At 54.5% G+C, this 23,968-nt stretch overlaps 2 protein-coding genes across 9 annotated transcripts; one reads left to right on the plus strand and one right to left on the minus strand.

Moving 5' to 3' along the window:
- Positions 1-2,157: 2,157 nt before the first annotated feature.
- KCNK6 (potassium two pore domain channel subfamily K member 6) lies at positions 2,158-14,780 on the minus strand. Its single transcript, XM_067719726.1, has 3 exons — positions 13,088-14,780; positions 6,364-6,759; positions 2,158-6,198 (listed from the first exon to the last, which is right to left on the minus strand). Exons 1-3 carry the CDS (start codon positions 13,407-13,409, stop codon positions 5,975-5,977), a joined length of 942 nt encoding a protein of 313 aa, XP_067575827.1. The 5' UTR covers positions 13,410-14,780; the 3' UTR covers positions 2,158-5,974.
- YIF1B (Yip1 interacting factor homolog B, membrane trafficking protein) lies at positions 13,227-23,955 on the plus strand. 8 transcript variants are annotated; one of them, XM_067719719.1, is made up of 9 exons: positions 13,231-13,358; positions 14,737-14,787; positions 20,425-20,663; positions 20,745-20,849; positions 20,999-21,077; positions 21,198-21,255; positions 22,268-22,423; positions 22,509-22,602; positions 23,588-23,955. In XM_067719719.1, the coding sequence occupies exons 3-9, from the start codon at positions 20,460-20,462 to the stop codon at positions 23,741-23,743; spliced, it is 852 nt and encodes a 283-aa protein (XP_067575820.1). In that variant the 5' UTR covers positions 13,231-13,358; positions 14,737-14,787; positions 20,425-20,459; the 3' UTR covers positions 23,744-23,955. The 8 variants fall into 8 exon arrangements, with proteins under 8 accessions (XP_067575821.1, XP_067575820.1, XP_067575814.1 ...); XM_067719720.1 differs by lacking the exon at positions 14,737-14,787 and having other exon boundaries at positions 13,227-13,358; XM_067719712.1 differs by lacking the exons at positions 13,231-13,358; positions 14,737-14,787 and adding an exon at positions 15,791-16,250.
- The last annotated feature ends 13 nt before the right edge of the window (positions 23,956-23,968 follow it).

The raw sequence follows: 23,968 nt of genomic DNA on the forward strand, positions 1-23,968 counted from the left end.
CCGCCCCTTATAGACCCACCCTTCCCCCTCATCCTGGGGGAGCTGTTCTTCCCAAGCCAGCTCCTTGCCCCGCCCCCTCCTATGGCCCCGCCCCTTCTCTTTAGAGACGCTTTCTTTGCCTTGGGAACTCTCCTAGCCACTGGTCTTCCCCTCGCTCCGCACCCTCTCCTCGTCCTGCAACTTCTCCTCGTTCCTTGTCGGCGCTACCTTGTCAGTCAGCACTTTCTTGATCCTCACCTTCCCCCTGAACCCCGACACCTTTTCGCCCCCTCCCTTTTCACCACCCCTTTCCATTCCCTGGACAGCCTGGCTCTACGCTCCGCCTCTTCTAGCCCCGACCCTATTCATCGCCCCGCTTCTTCTCTTAGCCTCTCCCGACTCCTCGCCCCGCCCTTTCTCCGCCCCGCCCCTCCTGTGCCCAGTCCCTGGACTGTCCTCCTTTTCCCCAGCCTTTCCCCTCCTCGCCTCCCCCCTCCCCTCCCCTTCTTAACCCCGCCCCCCCACCCTTCCCTCCCAGGCATGAACCCAGGCACCTCCCTCTTCTCCCCGCCCCGTGGTACCAGTCTCTAAGTTGAACCGGTCAACCGTCACTCGGCCGCTCCAGTCCCGCCCCTCTTGCCCGGTCTCAAAATGGCCGCCTACACTTCCACAACCGACTTCTGCCTTTCTCGAGGCACGCCTGCCTCGCCCGCCTGTCTCCATGGTAACGCGCACCCCAACCAGCGCCTACGGCTTGCGGGGCGGAGGGAGGGCGGTGCTCAACACCCAGTAGCGCGGGGCCTGGCCGGCAGAGGGTGCTGGGGACGAAGTTTGCGATGGGAAGCCCTTCAAGGAGTTCCTATTGGTGGTTCTCGCCTACTTGTCTTTCTACCCAATCAGACATTGATATCACAATTCTAGTGAAAAACAATTTGGTCTCCATATGGGAATTAATCTGACTGCGGCTTAACACCCTTCTCTACAGAACAGGGACAAAGGCAGCCATCTCATAGAGCTGTTTCGGGAAGCCAATAAGATAGCACGTGAAGAATGCCTGGCACAAGTAAATATTCAATAAGTTAACAGTTTTCATTGTTATTCTGATGCCTAACAGTTAAGGACTCAGACCATGACTTTTTTTTTTTTCCCGGGGATCCTAGTTCCCCGACCAGGGATTGAACCTGGGCCCTCTGCAATGAAAGTGTGGAGTCCTAACCACTGGACCGCCAGGGAATTCCCCAGACCATGATTTTTTGATGAACTGCAAAGCTGACTTTACTCTAAACCCCAGTGGTTTTCAAACCTTAGCATGCATTAGACTCACCAAAAGAGCTTGTTAAAACAGGTTGTTGGGCTCCACCCCCAGGGGTTTTGATTCAGTAAGTTTTGAGATGGGGCTGGAGAATTTGTATTTCCAGCAAGATTCCAGGTGATGCTGATACTAATGGTCTGGGGACAACACCCTGGGAACCTTCCATGACTCCCCAGGACCCCAGGGAAACATCCAAACTCAATTGTTTTCCAGAGCCCTGCATAATCTCATCCCTGTAGTCCTTCCTAGCCCAGGCACCTTTTCTCCCTCTGTAGTCCAAAGCCTAGTCACACGGAGCGACTTGAATATCCTTGATCAAGCATGCTCGCTCTCCTCCAGAGTGTGCATTTGCTGTAACACCCTCTGGAATGCAATTCCCTACTTTGTCACCGGCTGACCACTTTGCTCCTTTCAGGTCTTGTCTATGATATGCGAGCAGCCCCCATCCTTCCCCTGACCATGCTAGGCCATGTCTATCTGGGAATGGGTCTTTGTTTCCCACTGCATCACAGGCTCCGTGAGGGTAGGGCCTAGGGCTTTCTCTGTCACTTGTTCCCAACTCTGTGCAACACAGCACATTATAGGTGTTCTACGTAAATGAAGAGCTGACAGGGGTCTGTGCTCCCCACCCCCCAGCCCATCCCCACAGACCATGGAGGGTGACTTCATCTGAGGGAAGAAATCCTGCAGCTGTGTACCTGAGCCCTTCTAGACTCACAGAGGCAGAGAGACTGGGGTGTCCTCATGGCACCCCCCCACACTCAGGAATATAGCCCCACCAAGGGGAGGGCCTCTGTTACCTTGATGCACAGGGTACACCCTACAGCATCACTTACGACAGCAAAAGACTGGCAGCCACCCACATGTCCGTTAATGAAACGTGGAAATAATTTATTGGATGTGGGTCCTAGAGGAGGCACCACAGACGTAAAAAAGGATAGGAGACCTACTTGTGTGCCTCTTGAATGACCTCCGAGTGACACTGGGTTGGTGAAAAAAGCAAGGTGCAGAAAAGAGAATATTAGAAAAGCATACATGTATATATGAAACATATAATATGAAAAAGGTGCAGAAATGAGAATAACCATTAGCTGACATTTTACTGAGCACCAGACATTGTTCTAAGAGCTTTATTAAATTGCCTCATTCTCCAACAAGTCCATGAGGTAGGTGCTGTTATCATACCATTTCACAGATTGGCAAACTCAGGCACAGGAAGGTGAAATCACTTGCCCAAAACCACAGAGCCTAGAAGTGACAGAGTTCAGATTTATACCCAGGGACTTTGCCTCCAGAGTCTGTGATTGTAACCACCTCACTGTACTAGGTACCACTATGTAGAGTGAAAGAAAAAAATTAATAACACACATATACACACACATGTATATTGCTGGTACATGCCTAGGAGACCTGAGAAATCTGTCAACACAGCCCAAGTACAGGAGGAAGACTTACTTTTCACTGTACAGTCTTTTCTACTTTTTCCATTTTTAAGCATGTGCTTTTTTTTTTTTTTTTTTTTTTTTTAGTATCTTGAACTGAGCAGGGCCTGATTTCTTTTTCCGGGGGAATTTGGAAGGAGAAGTGGTGAGGAGCAGAAACCAGATCACACAGGCATCTCCCCCAAGCACCTGCCTTCCACCCAGCTAGTGACTTCAGCAGCAGGGTCAACGACCATGCTGAGGAGCCAGGAAGGCTGGGAGACTGAGAAAGAGCTAGACAGTGGGTGTTTCTGAGCCTCCGTGGGACAAGGTGACCAACCAAAACCTTGTCCAAGTCTCAGTTTTGTATTTCCTGTGTGACCTTGGATAAGTTATTTAACCTCTCTGGGCCTCCTTTCCTCATCTGCAATATGGAGAATGTACCTGACTCACAGAGTTGCTGAGAGGGTTAAATAAATTCTTGTGTATCAGGGGCTTGGAACAATGTCTGGCACATAGCAAATCCTATATAAGTGTTTTCTATCACTGTTATTAAAACAGTTTTGTGTGACTTCTTAGCATCATTTGACAATGTTGCCTCCTCCCTCCTTAAAATTCTCTCATCTCTTACAATACTCCCCACCCTCCTGGTTTTCCTACTCCTCTCTAGAACTCCTTTGCTGTCTCCTTTGTAAGCTCTTCTCTCGGGTAGGAGGGCATTGGTTGAAGGGTCACTGCTCACCATATGGGGCTGTTATGTTAATTAGAAAAAGAAGTCCCCTTTGGGCATATTCAGCCATGAACTTCAGCCCCTATTTGTTTCCACCCTACCAGCCAGGCATCCCTTATGTAGGTCTCAACCTGCATAATTGTACATCACTGCCTTGGCTGATTAGTTTATTGATGTCTGCCCATTCTCCCAACTTTCTGCCTTTCTAATAGAAGCCCAGTTTTGTTCAAGTATTCACCAGCCTGCAAACTAAAACCTCAGCCCCAGCCTCAGACCTGGGTGGCAGGGGGAATCCTGAGGCATCCAAGCTAATCATGGTGATGCCATCACTCTGGCCAATGATTGGGTCAGGATGTGCATGTGAGCCAATTTTGGCCAATGAGATGGAAGAGGAAGGCTGCTGGGAGACACTGGGAAAAGGTTTCCTTGTTTCCAAAAAGGTACCATGGGAAGAGATGCCCCCACCACCACACCCCGCCAACTTCCTGTAATAAAAATTAACACGTCTGATTGTGATGCCTGGATCTGTGGCAGCCACTCTGGGGCCACGAGGAGAGCCCATGTGGGAGCCAAGCCTTCAGCTGAGGGTAACAGAGCAGAGAAAGAGGGAACCTGGGACCACAAGACTTTCTTGGAGCTGTGGATTGTATCATGCCTGGAGCTGTCCCCAACCCTGGTGATGTACAATATACAACCATCTCATCGTTTCAGCCAGTGCCAGTCAGGATTTGGTTACTTGCAACCCAAATCTTTTCTTACTGATATAAATATATAAACATCCTAAGGCTGATTTCTCAAGGCTGGTCTTCTCTCTTCATTCCCACCCAGAGCTGTCAAACCCACCTTCATGGCCTTGGTTTCCTTGTCTGTCTCCAGCTTCAACCACCCACTGAGCCCTTGCCCTGAGGGTCCTGTAACCTCCTGATGCCTTCCCCTGTGTGTCCCATTAGCCCTTCACAGCCACCATGTTCCAAACAAGCCTCAGCATCTCCCTTCAAATCTGTTCTTTCTCCCAGGCTCCCACCTCAGGGGCAGCTGACCAACCTTGGACCTTTCTCTGGCCTTATCCCTCCCAAGTCTGTAAGGCTTATGGCCTGTCCACTTGGCCTTCTGAGCATCCCTCGACTCGCCCCCTCCTCCTCTTCCCTTGGCCCTACCCAGTCCCACTGTCTCCTGCTTTGTTCCTGCCCCAGCCTCCCCTGGGCACCCAGCCTCAGTGTCCCCCTGCACACAGCAGCTAAAACCCAAACCTAACCATGGCCCTCTCCTGCTCAAAACCCTTCCATGGCTCTCTAGTGCCCTCAAGAAAGAAGCCAAGTTCCCAAGATGGTCCTTTAAGGATGCTTACGATATGCCCATGTCCACTGACAATATTATCATTATCTGCCTCATATGTAAAGTACCCAGAACAGGGCCTGGCCAAAGAAAGCATCACAGAATAACATGGCAGGCTCTGTGAAATCATCTTTCGTTATTGCCATTTTCCTGATGAGGAAACCAAGAATCACAGAGGCAAAGTGACCACCCAAGGACACAGACAGGACTGAGTTGGGATTTGGGCCCAAGCAGGCTGGCTTCAGAGCCCAGTGCACCTAATGTAATTAGTCCTTGGTAAACGGGAACAGCTGTTACAATGGTGTCTTACAAAGAGCAGTGCCTTAGCTTCCTGCCTGCCAGGCTGCTGAAGAAGATTCTATCACACAAGCCTACCCCAGGAGTCTCCGAATGTGTCTTGCTCCCTGGATACACTTGAGGAAAATGAGTCAGGTACACCTTCTTCCCCGGACTACTCCTCAGATTTCAGGTCTGAGTTCAGTTGCGCCTTCCTCCAGGAAGCCCTCCCTGACCTTCCAGGCTGGATTGGGTACATTCCCTGTGCTCCCTCCACCCTAGCCCTGACCACTCTGCCCACCGCCACCCTCACCCCCCCACTGAAGTCCTGCCTGTTATGGACTGTCACTGTGTGAGGACAGGTCTGTCTACCTTACAGGATGGCAAGCCCCATGAGAGCAGGGGGCAGACCATCTGGAACACTACTATGTCCCTAGCACTGCCCAGCATGGGTTGGCACAGAGGAGGGAGTTTTGAGTGAGTGAATATACTCTTTCCACTTGACAGATGAGGAGATCAAGGCTCTGAGAGGGCCAGCCACTTGGCCAAAGTGGAGTGACTGATCTAGCTCCTGAAATGAGGTGTGAGTCCAGAGCCTGGGAGAATCAGCAGGTGGTGAGTGGCAGATGGCGTAAAAGAATGAGAAACAAAGAGATGGTGAGAGGGAAAGACAGAGACGGTAAGAAAGCCAGGGAAGCACAGAGTGTGCAGGGAGGTGAGAGGAGGGGCAGGGGAAACTTAGGCAATGCTGGTTCCTGGATCCGGGTGGTGCTCAGGCAGGTAAGACAAAGGACAGACGGATAGCGGAGGCAGGGCCTCAGGAACACTTGCATGTGCTTGTGGACGTGCTAGTCTGTCAGTCCAGTCCCTTGGGCCCCTCAGCCGCAGGCCAGGTCCGCAGCCTCGCGGCGCCTGCCCCAGCTACCTGGGGATGGAGGCGTAGTCAGGGTGCAAGTCGGCGGCGAATTGCTGGTGTGGCTCTGGCTGGCGGCCCAGAATGTCCACCCGATCGTCCCCATCCTCGTTGAAGCTGGTAGGGCATGGATTGGGCAGCAGGATGAGCTCTGTGAGGCCATGAAGGTCAGACACGCGGCGGAAAGTCTGCAGCACGAGCACCATGGCGACCAGGCCCAGGAAGAGGTAGACTGCAGAGACGGCAGAGGGGCGATGGGTGGACTCAGACCTCCAGGTCATGGCCGTGGGGCTACAGGACCCCCAAAGATTGGGCAGTGACTTTCAACTCCCCCCTGGGTTGGGGCCAGGTCCCCCTCAGACCCGGCCCTCGGTCCCCGGCCAGCCACCCCACTCACCTGTGACCAGCACCTTGTAGAGGGCCCGGTAAGGCTGGCCGGGGGCCTCTCCAGGTACATAGTCACCCAGGCCAATGGTGGACAGAGAGATGAAGCAGAAGTAGAAGGCGTCCAGGAAGCTCCAGGCCTCCTCAAGGTGGGCAAAGACGGTGGCCGGCACCAGGAAGCAGATGGTCACCACGACCCCCAGCAGGACCGCCAGGTGCCAGCGGGCCGCCTGCGGGGGGTGGCAGCCCCAGCGCCGGCTCAGCCAGGACAGGGGCGCGTGGGAGAGCAGCAGGGACAGGCGCTGGGCCGAGGCGGTCAGCAGCAGCATGGTGGCCGGCACGCCCAGGAGCGCAAAGGCGATGGAGAAGGCCTTGCCCCCGTCGGTCAGCGGCGTCGTGTACCCGTACCCTGTGGGAGTGAGGGGGAAATCCTTCTGCCCACTCGGCATCCACTCCGGGGTCTGTGGCCACTCTAAGCCAAGGACTAATTTCACTCTCGAACCCACCTCTCCTAGAATCTCTCATCTCCAGCGACGGCACCTCCACCCTTCCTGCTGTTCAGGCCAAGAGCCTGGTGTCATCCTCGACTCCCTTGTCACTCACACCCAGTTTCTGTCTGTTGTCTCAACCTTCAGACAGATCCAAAACCCACCGACTCGCCCCACTCCACCCCACGGCTCCATCCTGGTCCTGTCTACCCAGCAGCCTCCTGCCTGGTCTCCCTTCCCCCCTTATGCAGCCAGAGGGACCCTGTGAACACGTGAGTCAGGTCATGTCGCCGCCCTGCTCAGAATCCCCCCATGGCTCCATCTGATTCAGGTAAAAGGATAAAGTCCTTATGGTGACCCACGGGGCACCACACAACCCAGGGCAGCACGCTCCCACCTCAGGGCCTTTGCACTGGCTGTTCTTTCCTGGTGGAACACTCTTCCCCCAGGTATCCACATGGCTCCCTTACTCCCCTCCTTCAGGTGTGCTCAAATGTCACCTTCTCAGTGACACCCTCACCACTTTAAATTGTTACACCCTCCTACCCAACTCTTCTTTTTAGTTTGTTTTCATAGCACTGAACGCCTTCTAGCATACTGTATGGTTTATTTATGTGGTTACTGTCTGGCTCCCCACAGGGTACCAGCTCCAGGAGGGCAGGGGCTTCTGTCTGTTTTGTTCACTACTGTAGCCCTGGTATCTGGCATAGAGTGGGCACTTGATCGATAGTCAAAATAATGAATAAAGGGTGCAGGCTTTACCCTGGCTCAAAGCCTCAGTTTCCTCTACCCTAAAGTGGGTGTGACAAGCCCCACTGTGCTCCCGGAGACCGTGGGAACACAGAAAGGCCAGGGTGGGTGTGAGTTCTGCAAACAGAAACACGATAAAGGGGAATTCAGGTGTGGGTGAAACTGGATCACTTTGGCAGTGTGTAATTGAAAATCTCTTTTGATTTCCCAAATAAAGCAAACCAAAGGGTCAGAGATATGACTGGAGTGGTAAGGGGCCTGGTTTATGCTGACAGTAAAATGTCTTGCCCAAAAGACTGCAGATCCAGCCCTGTGACCCGTAAGAAAGTGTGGAAGAATTGCACGTTACGAGCAGGCTTTCCCCTGAGCCCTTCTTCCATACAAAAGGATCCCCTGGCTTTTATATACTCAAAGGAATTGAAAGCAGAGGCTTGAAGAGATACCTGTGCACCCATGTTCATAGCAGCATTCTTCACAATAGCCAAAAGGTGGAAACAACCCTAGTGTCCACAGATGGATGAACGGATCAACGAAATGTAAATACAAACAATGGAATATTATTCAGCCTTTTAAAGGAAGGAAATTCTGACACATGCTGCAACATGGATGAAGCTTAAGGATATTATGCTAAGAGAAATAAGTCAGTCACAAAAAGACAAATCCTCTGTGATTCCATTTATATGTGGTACCTAGTGTAGTCAAAATCATAGAGGCAGAAAGTAGAACGGGGACTTCCCTGGTGGCGCAGTGGTTAGGAATCCGCCTGCCAATGCAGGGGACACGGGTTCGAGCCCTGGTCTGGGAAGATCCCACGTGCCGCGGAGCAACTAAGCCCGTGTGTCACAACTACTGAACCTGTGCTCCAGAGCCCGCGAGCCACAACTACTGAGCCCGCGTGCCACAGCTACTGAAGCCCGCGCGCCTAGAGCCCATGCTCTGCAACAAGAGAAGCCACAGCAATGAGAAGCCCACGCACCACAACAAAGAGTAGCCCCCGCTTGCCACAACTAGAGAAAACCCGCGTGCAGCAACAAAGACCCAACACAGACAAAAAAGAAAAAAGAAAAAGAAGGTAGAACGATGGCTGCCAGTAGCTGAGGAGAGGGGCAAATGGGGAGTTAGTACATAAGGGTATAGATTCAGTTTTGTGTGATAAGAAGAGTTCTGGAGATGGATGGTGGTGATAGTTGCACAACAATATGAATGCACCTAATACCACTGAACTGTACACTTAAAAATGGTTAAGATAGAAAATTTTATGTTATGTGTATTTTGTCGCAAAAAAAAAAAAAAAAAAACTAGGGAAAAATAAAGGATCCTCTAGTTCTTGCTGGACAGGTGGCCACCTGGAATAAAGACATTCCCTCCTCCAGCGCAGCTAGGTGTGGCTCTGGAATAATTTATGGCCAATGAGGTATATATGAAAGAAGCAGGCAACTTCCAGGAAGTGTCCTTAGAGAAAGGGAGATGTGTATCTTCCTTCGTTCCTCCCTCCTCCTGCTGCCTGGAACACAGATATGAAGGCTGGAGGTGAGCAGCCATCTGGGACCATAAGATGGGCTTGGGAATGGAAACCGTGCCCAGGAGTTATGAAGGAACACGAAGGTCTCTGACCATGCAGCACCATCCTGGTCTTGGACTGACTCCCTTGAATGTGAGCAAGAAATAAACTTCCATCTTATTTAAGCAGCTGTTATTTGAGGTTTATCACTTATGGCTCCAAGCTTCATTAATACAAGGCTTTTGATAGAGAAACTCCAGCAGCCTAGCTGAAATGACACGTTTGCAGATGACACGAAATCCTCATAAACAGAAAAATCGTAGAGTTAGAATAGAATGGGGGTTGTGAGCCTCAACTTGCTACCTCCAAGAGAGCCAAGTCCAAATCGGTGCTTTGTTATTTGGTCCCTGCATCACCTTGGCCAAGTGACTTCTCCTCTCTGAGCCTCAGTTTCCTCAGAGTACTGCAAAATGGCCTCATAAACAATGCCTTCCTCAAATGCAGGTTGGGACAGGGTGTAGCACCTAGCACGGGCATAGAAAGAGTTAGCATGACTGTAATGCTCGCTCCCTCCCCCCATTCCCAGTTGCAGGTGAGTCGACTCCTCCAGCCCTGGCCTCAATCACAGCAAGGCTGCCTGGACCAGCTCCAGGCCCCAGGTCTTCCTCAGAAGACTAGGCCCTATGACAAGACCAGGGACGCTGTGGGAGAGGTCTCTATGAATGACATACGGTCTTCCATTTCTCCAGATACATTCAGGGCTCCCGGCTTCACCAGCAACAATAATAATAACCGAGGCTCTGTCAGTCTCAGTTATTATTACCGGCACTTCACACGGACACAGACTCCCACCTTGACCAAATTTTAGTCAGCTCCTCTGAGCCCTCTTCCTTTTTTTCCCTTTTTTTGGCTGTGCCGCGCGGCATGTGGGATCTTAGTTCCCTGACCAGGGATCGAACCTGCGTCCCTGCATTGGAAGTGCAGAGTCTAAACCACTGGACCGCCAGGGAAGTCCTGAGCCCTCTTCTTGACTAAGCCCAGTTTTAGCAGGAATCCTCAGTTGGTTTAGGGAGAATCCCCCCACTCTTGATATCTGATCAGATTCCTCACCATCCACCACTGATATCGAAGCCCTTGGCCAGTATTTAGCAAGAATCCCCCTACCTTCCATGCTCCTCTTGGTAATTTTCCATCCACTGACCCCTTCACTCTGCTCTCAGCTCTAAATCTCTCCAGCTGTCTTTGCTATATTCGGAATTGAGTTCAGTCTCTCTCCCCTGTTGCCATAACCTACCATTTTTAACGAATGTCAGAATAATTTTTTTTTAATATACATACATCACCCTCCTTCATTCATGCAAGCCTAAAAGGTAGTGTGGTGTGTTGGTTAACAGCATGGGACTCTGAGGCCTGACAGCCTCAGTTCAAAACCGCACGCTATACTTCCTACCTGTGTGGCCTTGGGCAAGTTGTCCAACCTCTCTGGGCCTCAGTTTCTATTGCTGAAAAATAGAACCGCTAATGGTACCTGCCTCACAAGGCTTATTGTACTGAGTGAGTCAAAGTCCATATGTGGTTAAGTCCTCTACCAGGTATTGCTATTACCGTGAAGCAGGGAGTGTTATTATCCCCATTTTACAGATGAGGGAGGACACTGAGAATCAGAGATCCCCCAGACAGTGCCTGCCTTGAGTTTGGCTTCTTCATCTGTCTTGTCTGGGACAACTTCTCCGAAGCCAGGATCTGGGAGGAGACAGAGGGAGAGTGAAGCCGGGGAGCAGGTCGTGCAGGCCCAGCCAGCAGCTGGAAAGTCTGTGAGAAGCACCCAGCCCTGCTGCCCCGGGCCTTGGTTTGCTGATCCACACAATGATGACAGGGCACAAAAGGCAAAGGCTGCCTGCTATTGCCGGCAGTGAAGGGAGTTAGGAGTCTGGGCCAGCCAGGCCCCAGCCACCTCCCCTATCCAAATCCTAGCAAAGAGGCAAAGAGGAAGTTTGGGGGCTGGGGAGGGGCTGTGGGAGGACCAGCAGAGCCTGACAACAAAGGGATTTTCCAGGTCTGAGGGGCCCTGAGGTGAGAGATTTCCCGGGTAGGGCTGGGAGGGGGCGTCAGTCCCACCTGAGGCTGTAGGGGTCCAGAGAAGGGGATCTGTGGGGTCCAGTCAGTAATCTGAAATCAGAGGCCAGTGTCCTGGTTTGAAAAGAATCCTGGTTTGGGGCTGGGGTCCTGGGTCCAGAGGAAGAAGGGGGACAGGCACCAGTGTGGGTGTTTTCTGGATTGGAAGGGGAATCCTCAGGCAGAAGGGGCTTCTGAGCCCAAGGATGCCTGAGGGGACATGATGGGGGTAGACAGTGCTACGGGGAGGATGGGAGGGGTGTGTGTGTCTCAGGTTCTGGCTGAGAGTGTCAAGGGTGGAAAGTGGGAATGGTCTTGAGTGGACAGTGGTGGTGGGGGGTCTGGGGTACAGAGAGCCTGGAGTGTCCTTGATGGAGGGAGAACTTCAGGTCCAGAGCAGACTACAGCAGGGTTGGGGTGGAGAGAAAGGTCCCAGCTGTGGGTCTGGAGGAGACTGAAGGGGTCCCAGGTCCCCAGGAGGTTCCCTTTCTTGGGAAATTCAGGTTGGGCAGGGGGTCTCGGGGGAGGGGTAGCAGGTGCAGAGAGCCGGCTCCCTGCACTGGCATCCTGGGGAGGGGGGCGATTCTGCTCTCAGGGACAGCGTGTGTGGAGGGCGCTGGGGTCTCAGGTGGTTCTGGGGTTCTTACGAGGGGTGTCAGGGTCCAGAGAGTGGTGAGAGTCTCAGCTAGGGGTTCTCGGGTTCAAAGAGGTCTGCAAAGAATTTCCTGGTGGTCCACTGGTTAGGACTCCGCACTTCCACTGCAGGGGGCATGGGTTTGTGTTCAGGGAACAAAGATCCATGCGGGGGCCAACATAAATAAACCAAGGGGTCCCCATGGGGAGTCCCTGGCTTGGAAAACAGTAGGGGTTTTTGCTGGTGCCGTTTTGGGACTGGAGGGGTGGGAGTTCTGGCTAGGGAGCTTCTGGTTGGAAAGTCAGCGGCCCTTCCTGAAGGTGCTCTAGTTTTCTCACGCACTTCCACAGCTGGGGCTGCTGAATTGGAAGTCCCACGTTCAGAGGGAACAGGGTGTCCCTATTGGGAGGAAAGCCCTGCACTGAGGGCTCCTCAATACAAAGATGTTAAGACGGAGTGGGATACGTGAAGAGGGGCCCTGTGTCTGGAGTCAGGGCCACCTGCAGAGGAGTATGAGGGTGGGGGTGGTCCTTGGTCAGGAGGAGGGCAGGGCCCCTTGCTGGGGAGTGGTCTAGGTCCAGAGGGCTAGAAGTCTGGGATAGGGGCCCCAGGTTCTGGCTGAGGGATGTCTACTGGCAGTAAGGTCTTTAGGGATAGCACCTGGAGAGGGTCTGGAGACTCAGGGTCCTCACTGGGGCACCAGGGTCGGGAGGAGATTGGGGTAAGGCTTCCTAAGGGGCAACCCAGAAGGACGTATCTGGAGAACCAGGAGACAGTGTTGGAGGGGATGGCGGTCTGAGCCAGAGAGAGCTGGCTCAGCATGGCTGAGGTCCCAGTCCAGATGGGGCGAGGGTCTCAGGCAGAGGGTCCGGGGTTCTCGCAGGAGGTCTCTGAGGGTAGTTCTAGGCCCAGAGGGGACTGGACAGACCCGGGTCTCCAAAGGAGTTAAGGCAGAGGAATGAGGCCCCAGATGCTCGCCGGAAGGTACTCTGAGGGTGGCTCTGGTCCCCGAGGGAACTGGTGGATTTCCTACTGGGAGGAAAGGCATGGATGGAGGCCCCCCAAGGTGGAGAAGCCCATGAGTGTGGGTCCCAGGTCCTCGTTGGGGGATTTTGAGGGGATTCTGGGCTCAGAGTAGATCGAGAATGATCCGCCGGGATCAGGGTATTTCGTGGCGGCTCCTGGGTCCTTAGGGAGGCGGGGGCTCCGGGGGGTCCCGGGTCGGGGGTTCGGGAGGGCGACCACGTACCCACGGTGGTGACCAGCGTGCTGGCGAAGAAGAGCGCCGAGGCGAAGTCCCAGGCGGGGTCCGAGGCGTTGGCGGACCCCGAGGCGTTGGCGAGTGCTGCGCGCCCCAGCCGTCCTGCCGCCAGCATCCGTTCCACGAAGGCGTCTAGGGCGGGGGCAGCCACACAAGGGCTGCGCTGCAGCAGCTGCTGGCGCAGAGTCTGCAGCTCAGCTCGGAGGCGGTCTTCGTGCGGCCGCTCCAGCCGCGCCACCAGCAGCGCGCCCAGCACCAGGTAAGCGATGTACGCCGCCAGGGCGCCCGCCAGGAGCGCTCCCCGCCGCATGGCGCAGCCGGCCGGCCCGCCAAGCTCCCGGCCGCCCCGCTGACGTGGCCCCTGCCTCCCGACCGCCAGGCGCCCAGCTTCAGTTCCGGGAGTGCTTGACGCGCGGCCACCGGCGCCCCAAAGAGGAAGAAGAGGAAAAAGGGGAGGGGCGGGGTGGAGGAAACTGAGGCACGCCCCACCGCCAGGTGTGAAGACCGAAAGGGAGGAGACCAGCGCTCCCGGACCCAGGAGACCGGCGGGATGCTTGGGTTGGGGGTATTCTTCCTTTCCTCCCCCTTCCTTCCTTTGCTTCCTCCCCGGAGCCGCGGCTCCCTACGCCAGAGAGAATTCTAAGTCTGTTTTCGGCTCGCGGACCGAGGAGTCGCTCCCCGACTCCTTAGGGCCATTGCTCAAGGCTGCGAAGGTTGTGCGCCGCACCGGGGCGCGTTGCTGAGGGGACAAGGGGACAAACTGAAATCCAGCCCTCGTTCCACGCGCCAGGTCGTGCGTTCTGGAGTGGGGCTGCGTCCACCTGGAGGGAACCCCTGTCTAACTCACAAAGGGGACACCACAGGGCCAGGTGTCACCTGTGCCCTCACAGAGTGGGGATCCTTAGCTATTCACCAAATCTTTGCTCAGCCCTCAATTTGTGCCTGGCGCTTTGCTGGGTGATGCTGGGGACACGCAGTGACCAAGACAGTCCCTGGGCCCTGCCCTCGCGGGGGGGCTCCCCGCACTTCAACCGACTGACAGCCCAGAGGGTCAGGGCTGTGATAAGGGAAGCACAGGCAGAGTGACAGGGGCTTGGATGGTGAAGCCTAGAGGACTGTGCAGCCAGGAGTCATAACTGAGAGACTAGAACAGTCTTCAAGGTCCCCAGAAAAGACAGTGTCTCAGAAGAGGAAAGGGAAAGCCACAGTGACACGGTCACTTGCTGACATCCTTCCGGAGGGCTATCACTCCCCAGAAGTCATTTCTACCATTATCTTTGCCTGAGATAACTGGAGGAGACTGAGGGACAGAAAAGGGGAGGCTGAGGGGAAGACAGGTTAGATAAAGGGGGAGATGGAGGGCAGAGACAGGAGAGACTAAGGTAGCTTAATGTTCAGGGCCCCTCACTTGCAGGTGTGCCCGTGTGTGCTCACTTGCTGGGGATTATAATGTTTTTTGGCAAACCAGGGAAACCAGGTTGCAACACAGGAACATTTTTATGACTTTTTGGGAAAATGTCTAAAGATGTTGTTAAAGAGAAAACCACAGACCCCAAATGGCGTCACTCGTGCTAAAGCCCATGATACCAAACCTAGATTTTAACATCTGACCTAACTGCAATTTTGTCCTTCCCCAGGAAGGTAATCTTAATCGGCCAGTCTGGAATTTCCTGGTCAGCACCAGCGAGGTAATCTGTCATGTGGGACCTCACCATTTCTACATTCCCCACGCCCCCACCCCTACTCCCGCAAAGGAAGAAGAGGTATTCTATAAGATAGATTCTCACCCTCCCACCAAAAGAAGGTGACCTGGTCTGAAATAATTCTTTCTTTTCTCTTGCTAATAACTTCCTTGCCTCCTTCTATAAAAAACCCTCCATTTTGTACAACTCCTTCAAGCTCCGTTCTATTTACTAGATGGGATGTCGCCCGATTCATAATTTTTTTTTTTTTTTTTTTTTTTTTTTTTTGCGGTACGCGGGCCTCTCACCGCTGTGGCCTCTCCCGTTGCGGAGCACAGGCTCCGGACGCGCAGGCTCAGCGACCATGGCCCACGGGTTCAGCCGCTCCGCGGCACGCGGGATCCTCCCGGACCGGGGCACGAACCCGTGTACCCTGCATCGGCAGGCGGACTCCCAAACACCGCGCCACCAGGGAAGCCCCCATAAATTTTTGAATAAATCCCATAGGTCTTCAAATTTACTCGGTTTAGTAAAGCAACTATACTCCAATAAAAAATTAATTTAAGAAATTTTACTCGGTTTAGTTTGGGGTTTTTTGGTTTGTTTTGTTTGTGGGGTTTTTTTTTTTTTGGTTTTAGCCGCATCAAGCTGGCATGTGGGATCTTAGTTCCCCAACTAGGGATGGAACCCACGCCCCCTGCAGTGGAAGCGCGGAGGCTTAACCACTGGACCGCCAAGGAAGTCCCTAATTTTGTTTTTTAACAATACGTCTTGAGGAAAGACACCTGGTTCTTCCCACCTAACTTGTTGGATATCCTTCTCGCCCTCTAAATAATCACTTTAATACCTAAAGTCTGCCAAAACTGTATAAGCGCTAGAGCCCGCACAACTCTGCTTAGCCCCTGGGGAACACTAACGGGTCTCTCCTCTCCTGCTCCATACCCTTCTCTCGCTCCCCAGTGTTCTCAAGAGCCAAATTGAGCGTTTGTCTATAGAGAACTCCATTTCCCATCGCCCTCTTCGCTCGACACCTACATTTCCCATCATGCACGACACCGCCTACTTCTTCGATTGTTCCGGGCTCCGCCCTCCTTGCCCTGCAGGCCTGACTCTCGCCTAACGTCACCGGCCTCCAGTCTTCGCCTCTTACCCGCCAGCTTGTCTGGGCCTCTGTGAGGGGGCGTGGCGTCTGCGCGATCGTGACGCCCATTGGCTGTCGTGTGGCCGGTGAGGCGTGGCTACGGGAGCCGGGCGGGCACATTTCGAACCGTGGCTGGGGCTGCGGTGGCGGCGGCGGCAGCGAAAAATGCACCCGGCAGGCTTGGCGGCGGCGGGGACGCCCCGGCAGCGTAAGTGGCGTACGTGGCCGACCGAGGCGCTAGGAGGGCGGGGCATGGCGGGGCCGCCTCGGCGGTTGGCGAGGTCGCCGCAGGTCGGAGGTCACGAGGTCAGGGATCTGGAGCTACGAGGTGTGCACGGCGCAGGGATGCCAGGTCCGGGTAGGGGCGTGTTGGATTCGATTCTTCTTTAGGAAATTCCTTTAGAAGAAAACAAGTTTGGGCAGGATATTGTGTGATGTGCAGAACAACGCGACTTTCATTCATTTTCAGTTAGCCGTCTGTCCTCTCCCCACCCTTCCGTGGCCTTGGGCTGTTGCCCACGCACCTTAGGACGGCGTTCAAAGCCCTGCGTGATCGCAGAGGGCCGTGTTTACCCCTCATTTAAGATTTGAACCTGTGTTTATTGTGCTGTTAATCCCCTTTTCCCGTGTCTGTGAATTTGTATCTCTCTTTAAGTTCCTCTTCATCTCCGGGAGTGTGAGTGCGTCTCATTTATTCATTCAGAATATCTTACTTCAGCTCCCTTGTGCCAGGCCCTGTGCTGCAATTTGGGTACCCAGTAGTAACCAGCAACTTGGCAACTTACAGCTCAGAGTTTAGTGGGAAGACAGACACTAAACTTGGAAGCAAACTAGGCAGCAGGATAATTTCGGGAGTGATTAGGACTGTAAAGGGAATAAGCCGGAAACTGACTAGGGGTTGAGGAGGCCTTACATTCCTCCCTCAACCTTTGTAAGATGCCTGACTGGCCCTGTGGTGGGCGATGCTGGGGATACAGCCGTGCCCATCAGTCCTGGTTCCTGTCTTCATGGAGCTGTGATAAGAGAAGAGCAGGCAGAGGGGTCAGGGCTGGGATGGGGGAAGCACAATCAGAGTGGTTATGGCAGGGATGGAGGTGTTGTGTTAGCCCAGATTAGGAAACATGACCCAGCCCAGGCGTGTCAGTGAAGCTTCCTGGAAGAGGTAACATCGAATGATGAGGAATTAGCCCGGGGAAGGGGATTTATGGTGCGAGGGAAAAGCGTGGGAGGCCTGTGCTGAGTAAGCAAGTAGACAAATGAATATAGATTCAGAAGTTGTGACGAGTACTTGGAAGAGAAAAAAGAACCACTGGATGTTATGAGAAGAAAAGTGTGGGGCTAGTGCTTTATATTGAGGAGTAAGGAAGGTCTCTCTGAGAAGGAATCTTTTGAGCTGAGGCCTGAGTGCTGTACTGTCAGGTGTTAATTGTGGGAAGGTGTTCCAAGGTGAGAGCACTGTATGTTCAAAAGCCTGAGGGGGCAAGGAGCTTGGCAGGGTCAGGGCCCGAGAGGAGGAGGCCCTTGTGACTGGTGGAGTGAGTCCCAGGAGAGGTAGCAAACCAGGGTGGTTGGCAGGGCTGGGTCATGCAGGGCCTCCTAGGCATTTGGATTTTGTTCTCAGCGCAGTGGGCACCGATCTTAGGCAGAGGGCATGAAATATTCTCTTTTACATTTAAAAAGATCATTCTGGCTGCTGACTGGAAAGGAGGTTGTTGGGGCTAAGAATGAACAGGGGAAGCTGGTAGGAGGACATTTAAGTCAGGTGCAAGATGACAGAGTCTGAGAAGGGAGGGTGACATTGAGACCAGATGGGTGAGAACTGATGTCAGAGGTAAAGGCCCTGGGGCCTTGGCAGGAAGTGGTGGCTAGAGACAGCCCAGGGCACAGGGTGGGTGGCTGTGAAAGCCATGGGTGTGGTGAGATTGCCCTAGTTGAGAGAGAGAAGACAAGGGTAAGGGTGGTGGAAAATTGGGGCACACAATTCAGGGAGCTGGAGAGAAATCACTGATTGAGAAGAACCGATCAGAACATCAGCTCCATGAGTTTTTCCCTTTTGGTTCACTGCTGTATCCACCTCACCCGCAGCACAGCCTAACCCACAGAGGTGCTCAGTCGATGTTTGTGGGGCTCCGACAGGAAAGAGAAAGAGGTAGTACAGTGTCTCAGAAGCCAAGAGAGCAGAGAGTTGGAGGTTGGCAGTTGGAGCAAGGGCCTCAGTGCTGCCGAGGAGCTTGAATCTGAGGAGAGTAATAACGGCCTTGGCCTGGTAATGCAGAGGCAGTTAGGGGACCGGTGAGAGCAGAACCCCAAATGCCAAGGGCTGAGGGGGCAACAAAGAGGGAGGAAGTGCTTACACTAAAGCTTTCAGGAAGCCAGCCCTTTGGCCAGAAGTGGGAGAGGGAAAAGAGAAGTGGTGCTTGGGGACAAGTGGGCCGGGGCCAGTGCTGCTTGCTCTGGGATAGAGGACTACCTGGGTCTGTTTTCAGGCTACAAATAATGAAGAGGAAGAGTCGAGGGGCTAGTTATTGATAATAGGTGACGGGATTGACCACTTTTTTATGGGCCAGGCCAGGGGGTGAGGAGTTTATGTCACTTTGCCCTGGAGTGTTGACACCATCCTGCAGAGGAGAAAACTGAGGTGTAGAGAAAGTCACGACATGGACTATGTGATTCCTCTTCCGCATCCCATTGTAATCCTACCACCCTGTTCCCACTGTGGCGCCTGGCACAGAGGAGGAGCTCAGTAAACGTTTGCTGCGGTGGCATGGCTTATTGGTCAGGGTACTGGAGCCTGAGTGCTGGGTTCAAATCTGCTCTCTCCATATTCCCCATCTCAGTAGACAGCACTCCCATCCACTTGATCACTCAGACCAGAATCTGGGAAGACAGCGTGAATTCCTTCATCTTCCTTACCCTACCGCAGCCAAGCACACCTCCAACAATCCTGCCTCTCCTACCTCCAAAATTTGCCAGAAGCAGCCCCTCCCCTCCCCACCCCACCCCTGCCCGCCCATCCTGTTCTCCCACCTGGACCACCTCAGCAGCTTCCTCCCCCCTCCCCTCCCCTCCTCTCCCCTCATCTTGTCCCCGCCTTCCCAGTCTGTTCCCCCGCAAGAAATGGAGGGATCTTTTGAAAACTTGAAACCTGGCTCTGCTTCACACCATCTGTATGACTCTGGGCAAGGGCCTGAGCCTCTTTGGGGCTCATGGTTCCCATCTGTAAAATGGGATGATAGTCTCACCAACACAGAATGGATTGTTGTGAGGATTAAATGAGTTAATCCACAGTGTTTAGAACATGGCCTGGTGTGTGGTTTAAGTGCTCAGCTGGGGTTTAATTATTACAATATTTAACAGGGTGACCTGGGCTGGAATCCTGCTCTGTCACTCCCTCATTTTGGCCCTTTGCACAAGTCATTTAGCCTGTCTGAGCGTCGGTTTCCACATCTGTAAAATGGGCATGGCCATTTATTCATTCATCAGGTTTTTAAATTTATTTTTATTTTTATTTATTTTTGGCTGCGTTGGGTCTTCATTGCTGCACACAGGCCCTCTCCAGTTGCGGGGAGCAGTGGTTTCTCTTGTTGCAGAGCACGGGCTCCAGGCTCGCGGGCTCAATAGTTGTGGCTCGCAGGCTCCAGAGCACTGGTCAGTAGTTACGGCGCACAGGCCTAGCCGCTCCGCGGCATGTGGGATCCTCCCGGACAAGGGCCCAAACCCGTGTCCCCTGCATTGGCAGGCGGACCCCCAACCACTGCACCACCAGGGAAGCCCTTTTTTAAAATTTATTTTTATTTATTTATTTATTTTTATTTTTACATCAGGTTTTTATCAAGCACCTACTCTAACCCTGTTCTAGGGGCTGGGGCTTCAGTCACAAACAAGACAAAGCTCCTCACCTTGGCTGGGGCTCAAATTTGAGTGGGGGAGACAGACAGTGAATAAAATAAACAGCTAGTGTGTCAGCTGTTGCTGAGTTCTGTGGATATAAATGAAGTGGGGAAGAGGGATGAGGGGATGGCACCAAGGGAGATGCAGCTGCAGACAGGATGGCTGGGGAAGGCCCCACGGAGCCAAGACCTCGAGGAGAGGAGGGGGCCCTGAGGATGTCTGGGGCAAGAGCGTTCAGGCAGAGGAACCGCCAGTGAAGAGGCCCTGAGGTGGGAATGTGCCTGGTGTGTTCACTGAGTACTGAGGCCGGTGTGGCTGGAGCTGGATGAGTAGGAGGGAACGTGCAGGGAGAAGGTCTGTCTAGAGACCTTGTTTGTAAGAGGCTTAGCACAGGATGCTGTGCAGTCAACCCCAGTACATAGTAGCCGTCATCGTCGTCCTCCTCCTCATCATTGTTATTTGGATGGATGGATGGATGGCAGGCAGGCAGAGGCCGCCCAAACCTGACTAGACAACCCATCTGACAGCAAAACCAGTGCCCCACTGCGGCAGAAGTGGGAGGGAGAGCTCCTGCAAAATGAATGAGGCGCCCCACCCTTCTCCCCCTGCAGCCTCGAAGCGGAGGGTACCTGTGTCCCAGCCAGGCATGGCTGACCCCCACCAGCTTTTTGATGACACGAGTTCGGCCCAGAGCCGAGGCTATGGGGCCCAGCGGGCGCCTGGCGGCCTGGGCTACCCTACAGCCTCCGCCTCGCCCCAGTCGGCCTTCCTGGGTGATCCTGTGTCCAACATGGCCATGGCCTACGGGAGCAGCCTGGCCGCGCAGGGCAAGGAGCTGGTGGATAAGAACGTGAGTGGGCCGGGCTGGTGGGTGTGGGGGCAGGTAGGGGCCTTGGGGCCAGGGCTTCAGGTTGGCGCTCTGCCTCCCCAGATCGACCGCTTCATCCCCGTCACCAAGCTCAAGTATTACTTCGCTGTGGACACCATGTATGTGGGCAAAAAGCTGGGTCTGCTCTTCTTCCCCTACCTGCACCAGGTGAGCATCTGAGCGGGGTGGCAGCCTGTAGACAGGGGTGGGTCAGGCTGGGGCAGGCGTGAGAGGCAGGAAGATAGGCCGAGAGAGGGCCTGTAGGCGGGCCAGGAGCCCAGCTCTGGTCCTGCCTGCCCCCTCCGCCCTCCCCACAGGACTGGGAGGTGCAGTACCAGCAGGACACACCAGTGGCCCCGCGCTTTGATGTCAACGCTCCTGACCTCTACATTCCAGGTTTCACCCTACCCACCACAGCCCGGTGCCCTCCTCCCTCTGGGTGGGCCTGTCTCGGGCAGAGGTTTAGGTGCCCGGAGGCCCTGGGCTGACTAGTGTCTGTGTGTCTCCCTCTCACAGCCATGGCTTTCATCACCTACGTCTTGGTGGCTGGCCTGGCGCTGGGGACCCAGGATAGGTAAGAGTGGCCTGGAGTAGGCAGAGTGTTGTGGGGTTTGGGGGAGCTGAGGGGCAGTCAGGAAGGTCTCTTGGTTCCCCTGTCTCAGAAGAGCCCCACCATGTTCCCAGTTAGCCCAAGACAGAGCCTGCACGGTCACCCTCAGGGTCACCCTTGCCCCTTTCCTCTTTCCCACCCGTGTGCAGCCCATCACCACACCCTGTGCTGGGTGACACTAAATCCATCCTTCCCCTGGCCTCTCCTAACCAGCTGCCCGGCCCACACATACCCCCTGCACCCCCACTCCAGCAGGAAGGTCTTGGCTGGGAGGTGAGCCTGGCCATGTCCCCCCCCGCTCAGAAGCTGTCCCTAGCTCCCCTGTCCCCAGACCAAGCCCCAGCTCCTTAGCGTGGCACTGCCTGCCCCTCTCCCTCACTCTGCTGTGCCACTCTGGTCCTCCTTCTGTTTCTCCAGAGGACCTGGGTTGCCTCCCCAGGGCCTTTGCACATCAGTTCCCTTTGCTGGGGAGTGTGTTCCTCCCCTACATCACCTGCTGAGCACCTATTCACTCATGATGTCTCCACTGCGATGTTACTTCCTCAGGGAAGCCTTTCCACCCTCCAGCCTACGTCAGGCCCCCACCTCTCACTCATAGACCCCTGTTCATTTCCTTTGTGGCATGGAAAACGGTTGTCATTAGAGTCAATTTATTGTTGAGGCACTGGGGATATGGCAGAGACTAAGGTCCTTCTTCCCCAATCAGCTCCTTACTCCTTCAAGCCTTAGCTCAAGTGTCTGATACCCACCTCCCAACGGGGTCACACACCTCCCCTGCCCGGTGCTTTCCCCATCCCAGCCCTGACCTTTCTGGGCTGTCACTGGGGATGGGATTTCCAGGACAGGGCCCAGATCCATCTTGGCCCCTGCAGGGTCTTCAGCATGCCCCGCCCCCCCCCATACAGGCTGTCCCCAGGCAGATGCTTAGGGAGGGTCTGAGCCAGCTAACTGAATGACAGAGATTGGGTGCTGACAGGTTCTCCCCAGACCTCCTGGGGCTGCAGGCGAGCTCGGCGTTGGCCTGGCTGACACTGGAGGTGCTGGCCATCCTGCTCAGCCTCTACCTTGTCACTGTCAACACAGACCTCACCACTATCGACCTGGTGGCCTTCTTGGGCTACAAATATGTTGGGTGAGTACCCCCCCTCCACCTTCCCACGGCCAGCCCCCAGCTCTGGGGCTTCTTCCTCAGACCAGCCTTCCCCTTTCCCCCACAGGATGATTGGTGGGGTCCTCATGGGCCTGCTCTTTGGAAAGATTGGCTACTACCTGGTGCTGGGCTGGTGCTGTGTGTCCATCTTTGTGTTCATGGTGAGCTGGGGCTCAGGGAAGGATGGGACTCAGGGCACAGGCCTCCTGGGCAGAGTTGGGGGTCCCTGGAGGCATCCAAGCAGGGGATGTCAGGTGGGGAGTTTAGACCAGAGGCCCCACACTGGTGAATTGAGGAGCCCTGGAGTGGCTGCCCTAGCCTGAGGGTCCGGAGAGCTTCCTGGAAGAGGGGGTGTCCAAGCGGGGTCCTGAAGGAAGAGGAGGCGCCAGCCAGGCTGCTAGAGTGGGCTCTCACCCTCACTCCACTCGCCTTGCATGATGGGCCTCCTACCAGAATTTCCTTTAGGATGAAAAGAGTTCAGTATCCTCAAAGTAGCTTCTCTGAGAGTTCATCCAGCTGGAGTGGAGGTGCTGGTTAAGAGCACTGGGATCCACCAGGCCTGGGTTTGAACCCAGGCTTCGCTCGATCCTGGGCAGATCACTTCCTCTCTTTAAACCTGCTTCCCCTTCTGTAAAATGGGGATGATGATAATTGCACGTCAGGGTACTGGGAGGATTCAGTGTGAGGAGCAGAGGGCAAAAACTAGTGGCTGGTGGGCCAGATCTGCTCAGATAAACTTCGACTTAGATGTCATTATTTAAAATTCTGGGCGGGGGGAGGGGAGGGGAAAAAAAGTTAAGAAGAAAAAGAAGGCATTTCTGGCTTGTGTTGAAAAATTGTCAAGGGTCAACACAAGCTGGTGACGGCCAAAGGGCCAAGCCTGGCCATCCCCTCAGGTGGAGTATTCACAGTGAAGTTCCTCACCTCACTCACTTAAGAGGCCTAGCCTAGCATTTGAGTTTGGAACCCTCACATTTTCTCCCAAGGCCTGGGAGGAGGAGCAGGTCCTCCACGTGTGTTAGGAGATTTGGGAGAAACCAAGGTTCCTCAAGAGCAGAGACTTGAGCCCAGCTGCCCTATGGAGGGGTGGGGAAACTGGAGTCTGGAAGGAGTGCGGGCTCAAGAGTGAACCCCTCCCCCGCCCAGATCCGGACGCTGCGGCTGAAGATCCTGGCTGAGGCGGCGGCCGAGGGCATCCCGGTGCGTGGGGCGCGGAACCAGCTGCGCATGTACCTGACCATGGCCGTGGCGGCGGCGCAGCCCCTGCTCATGTACTGGCTCACCTTCCACCTGGTGCGGTGAGGGCGGCCCCACAACGCCTCCAGCTGCTGCTTCCGGTGGCCACCGCGCTGCCGCGCTCATCTCCCGGCCACCTGCCGGCCACAGGGTCCACCCCGCCGCCCGAGTCCCTCCCTCCCCATCCTCGCCGAGGTGCTGAGATCTCCAGCTGCACAGGCCGCCCCCCAGCAGTGCGGCCACTGTTCCAGAAACAATAAACCGTAATGGGCACGGCTTGGGCAGCCTCTC

This window comes from Pseudorca crassidens, chromosome 20 (genome assembly GCF_039906515.1).
Source record: "Pseudorca crassidens isolate mPseCra1 chromosome 20, mPseCra1.hap1, whole genome shotgun sequence".
NCBI lineage: Eukaryota > Metazoa > Chordata > Mammalia > Artiodactyla > Delphinidae > Pseudorca > Pseudorca crassidens.

Bases quoted from the DNA above. Each gene is read 5' to 3' on its own strand.
- KCNK6 (XM_067719726.1), bottom strand. From the start codon at position 13,409: ATGCGGCGGGGAGCGCTCCTGGCGGGCGCCCTGGCGGCGTACATCGCT. The intron at 6,760-13,087 runs GTACGTGGTCGC...TCACTCCCACAG, and splicing joins CACGCTGGTCACCACCGTGG to GGTACGGGTACACGACGCCG. The intron at 6,199-6,363 runs GTGAGTGGGGTG...CCGTCTCTGCAG, and splicing joins CTACAAGGTGCTGGTCACAG to TCTACCTCTTCCTGGGCCTG.
- YIF1B (XM_067719712.1), top strand. From the start codon at position 16,088: ATGCACCCGGCAGGCTTGGCGGCGGCGGGGACGCCCCGGCAGCGTAAG. The intron at 16,251-20,424 runs GTGTGCACGGCG...CTCCCCCTGCAG, and splicing joins CAGGGATCTGGAGCTACGAG to CCTCGAAGCGGAGGGTACCT. The intron at 20,850-20,998 runs GTGAGCATCTGA...CCCTCCCCACAG, and splicing joins TCTTCCCCTACCTGCACCAG to GACTGGGAGGTGCAGTACCA.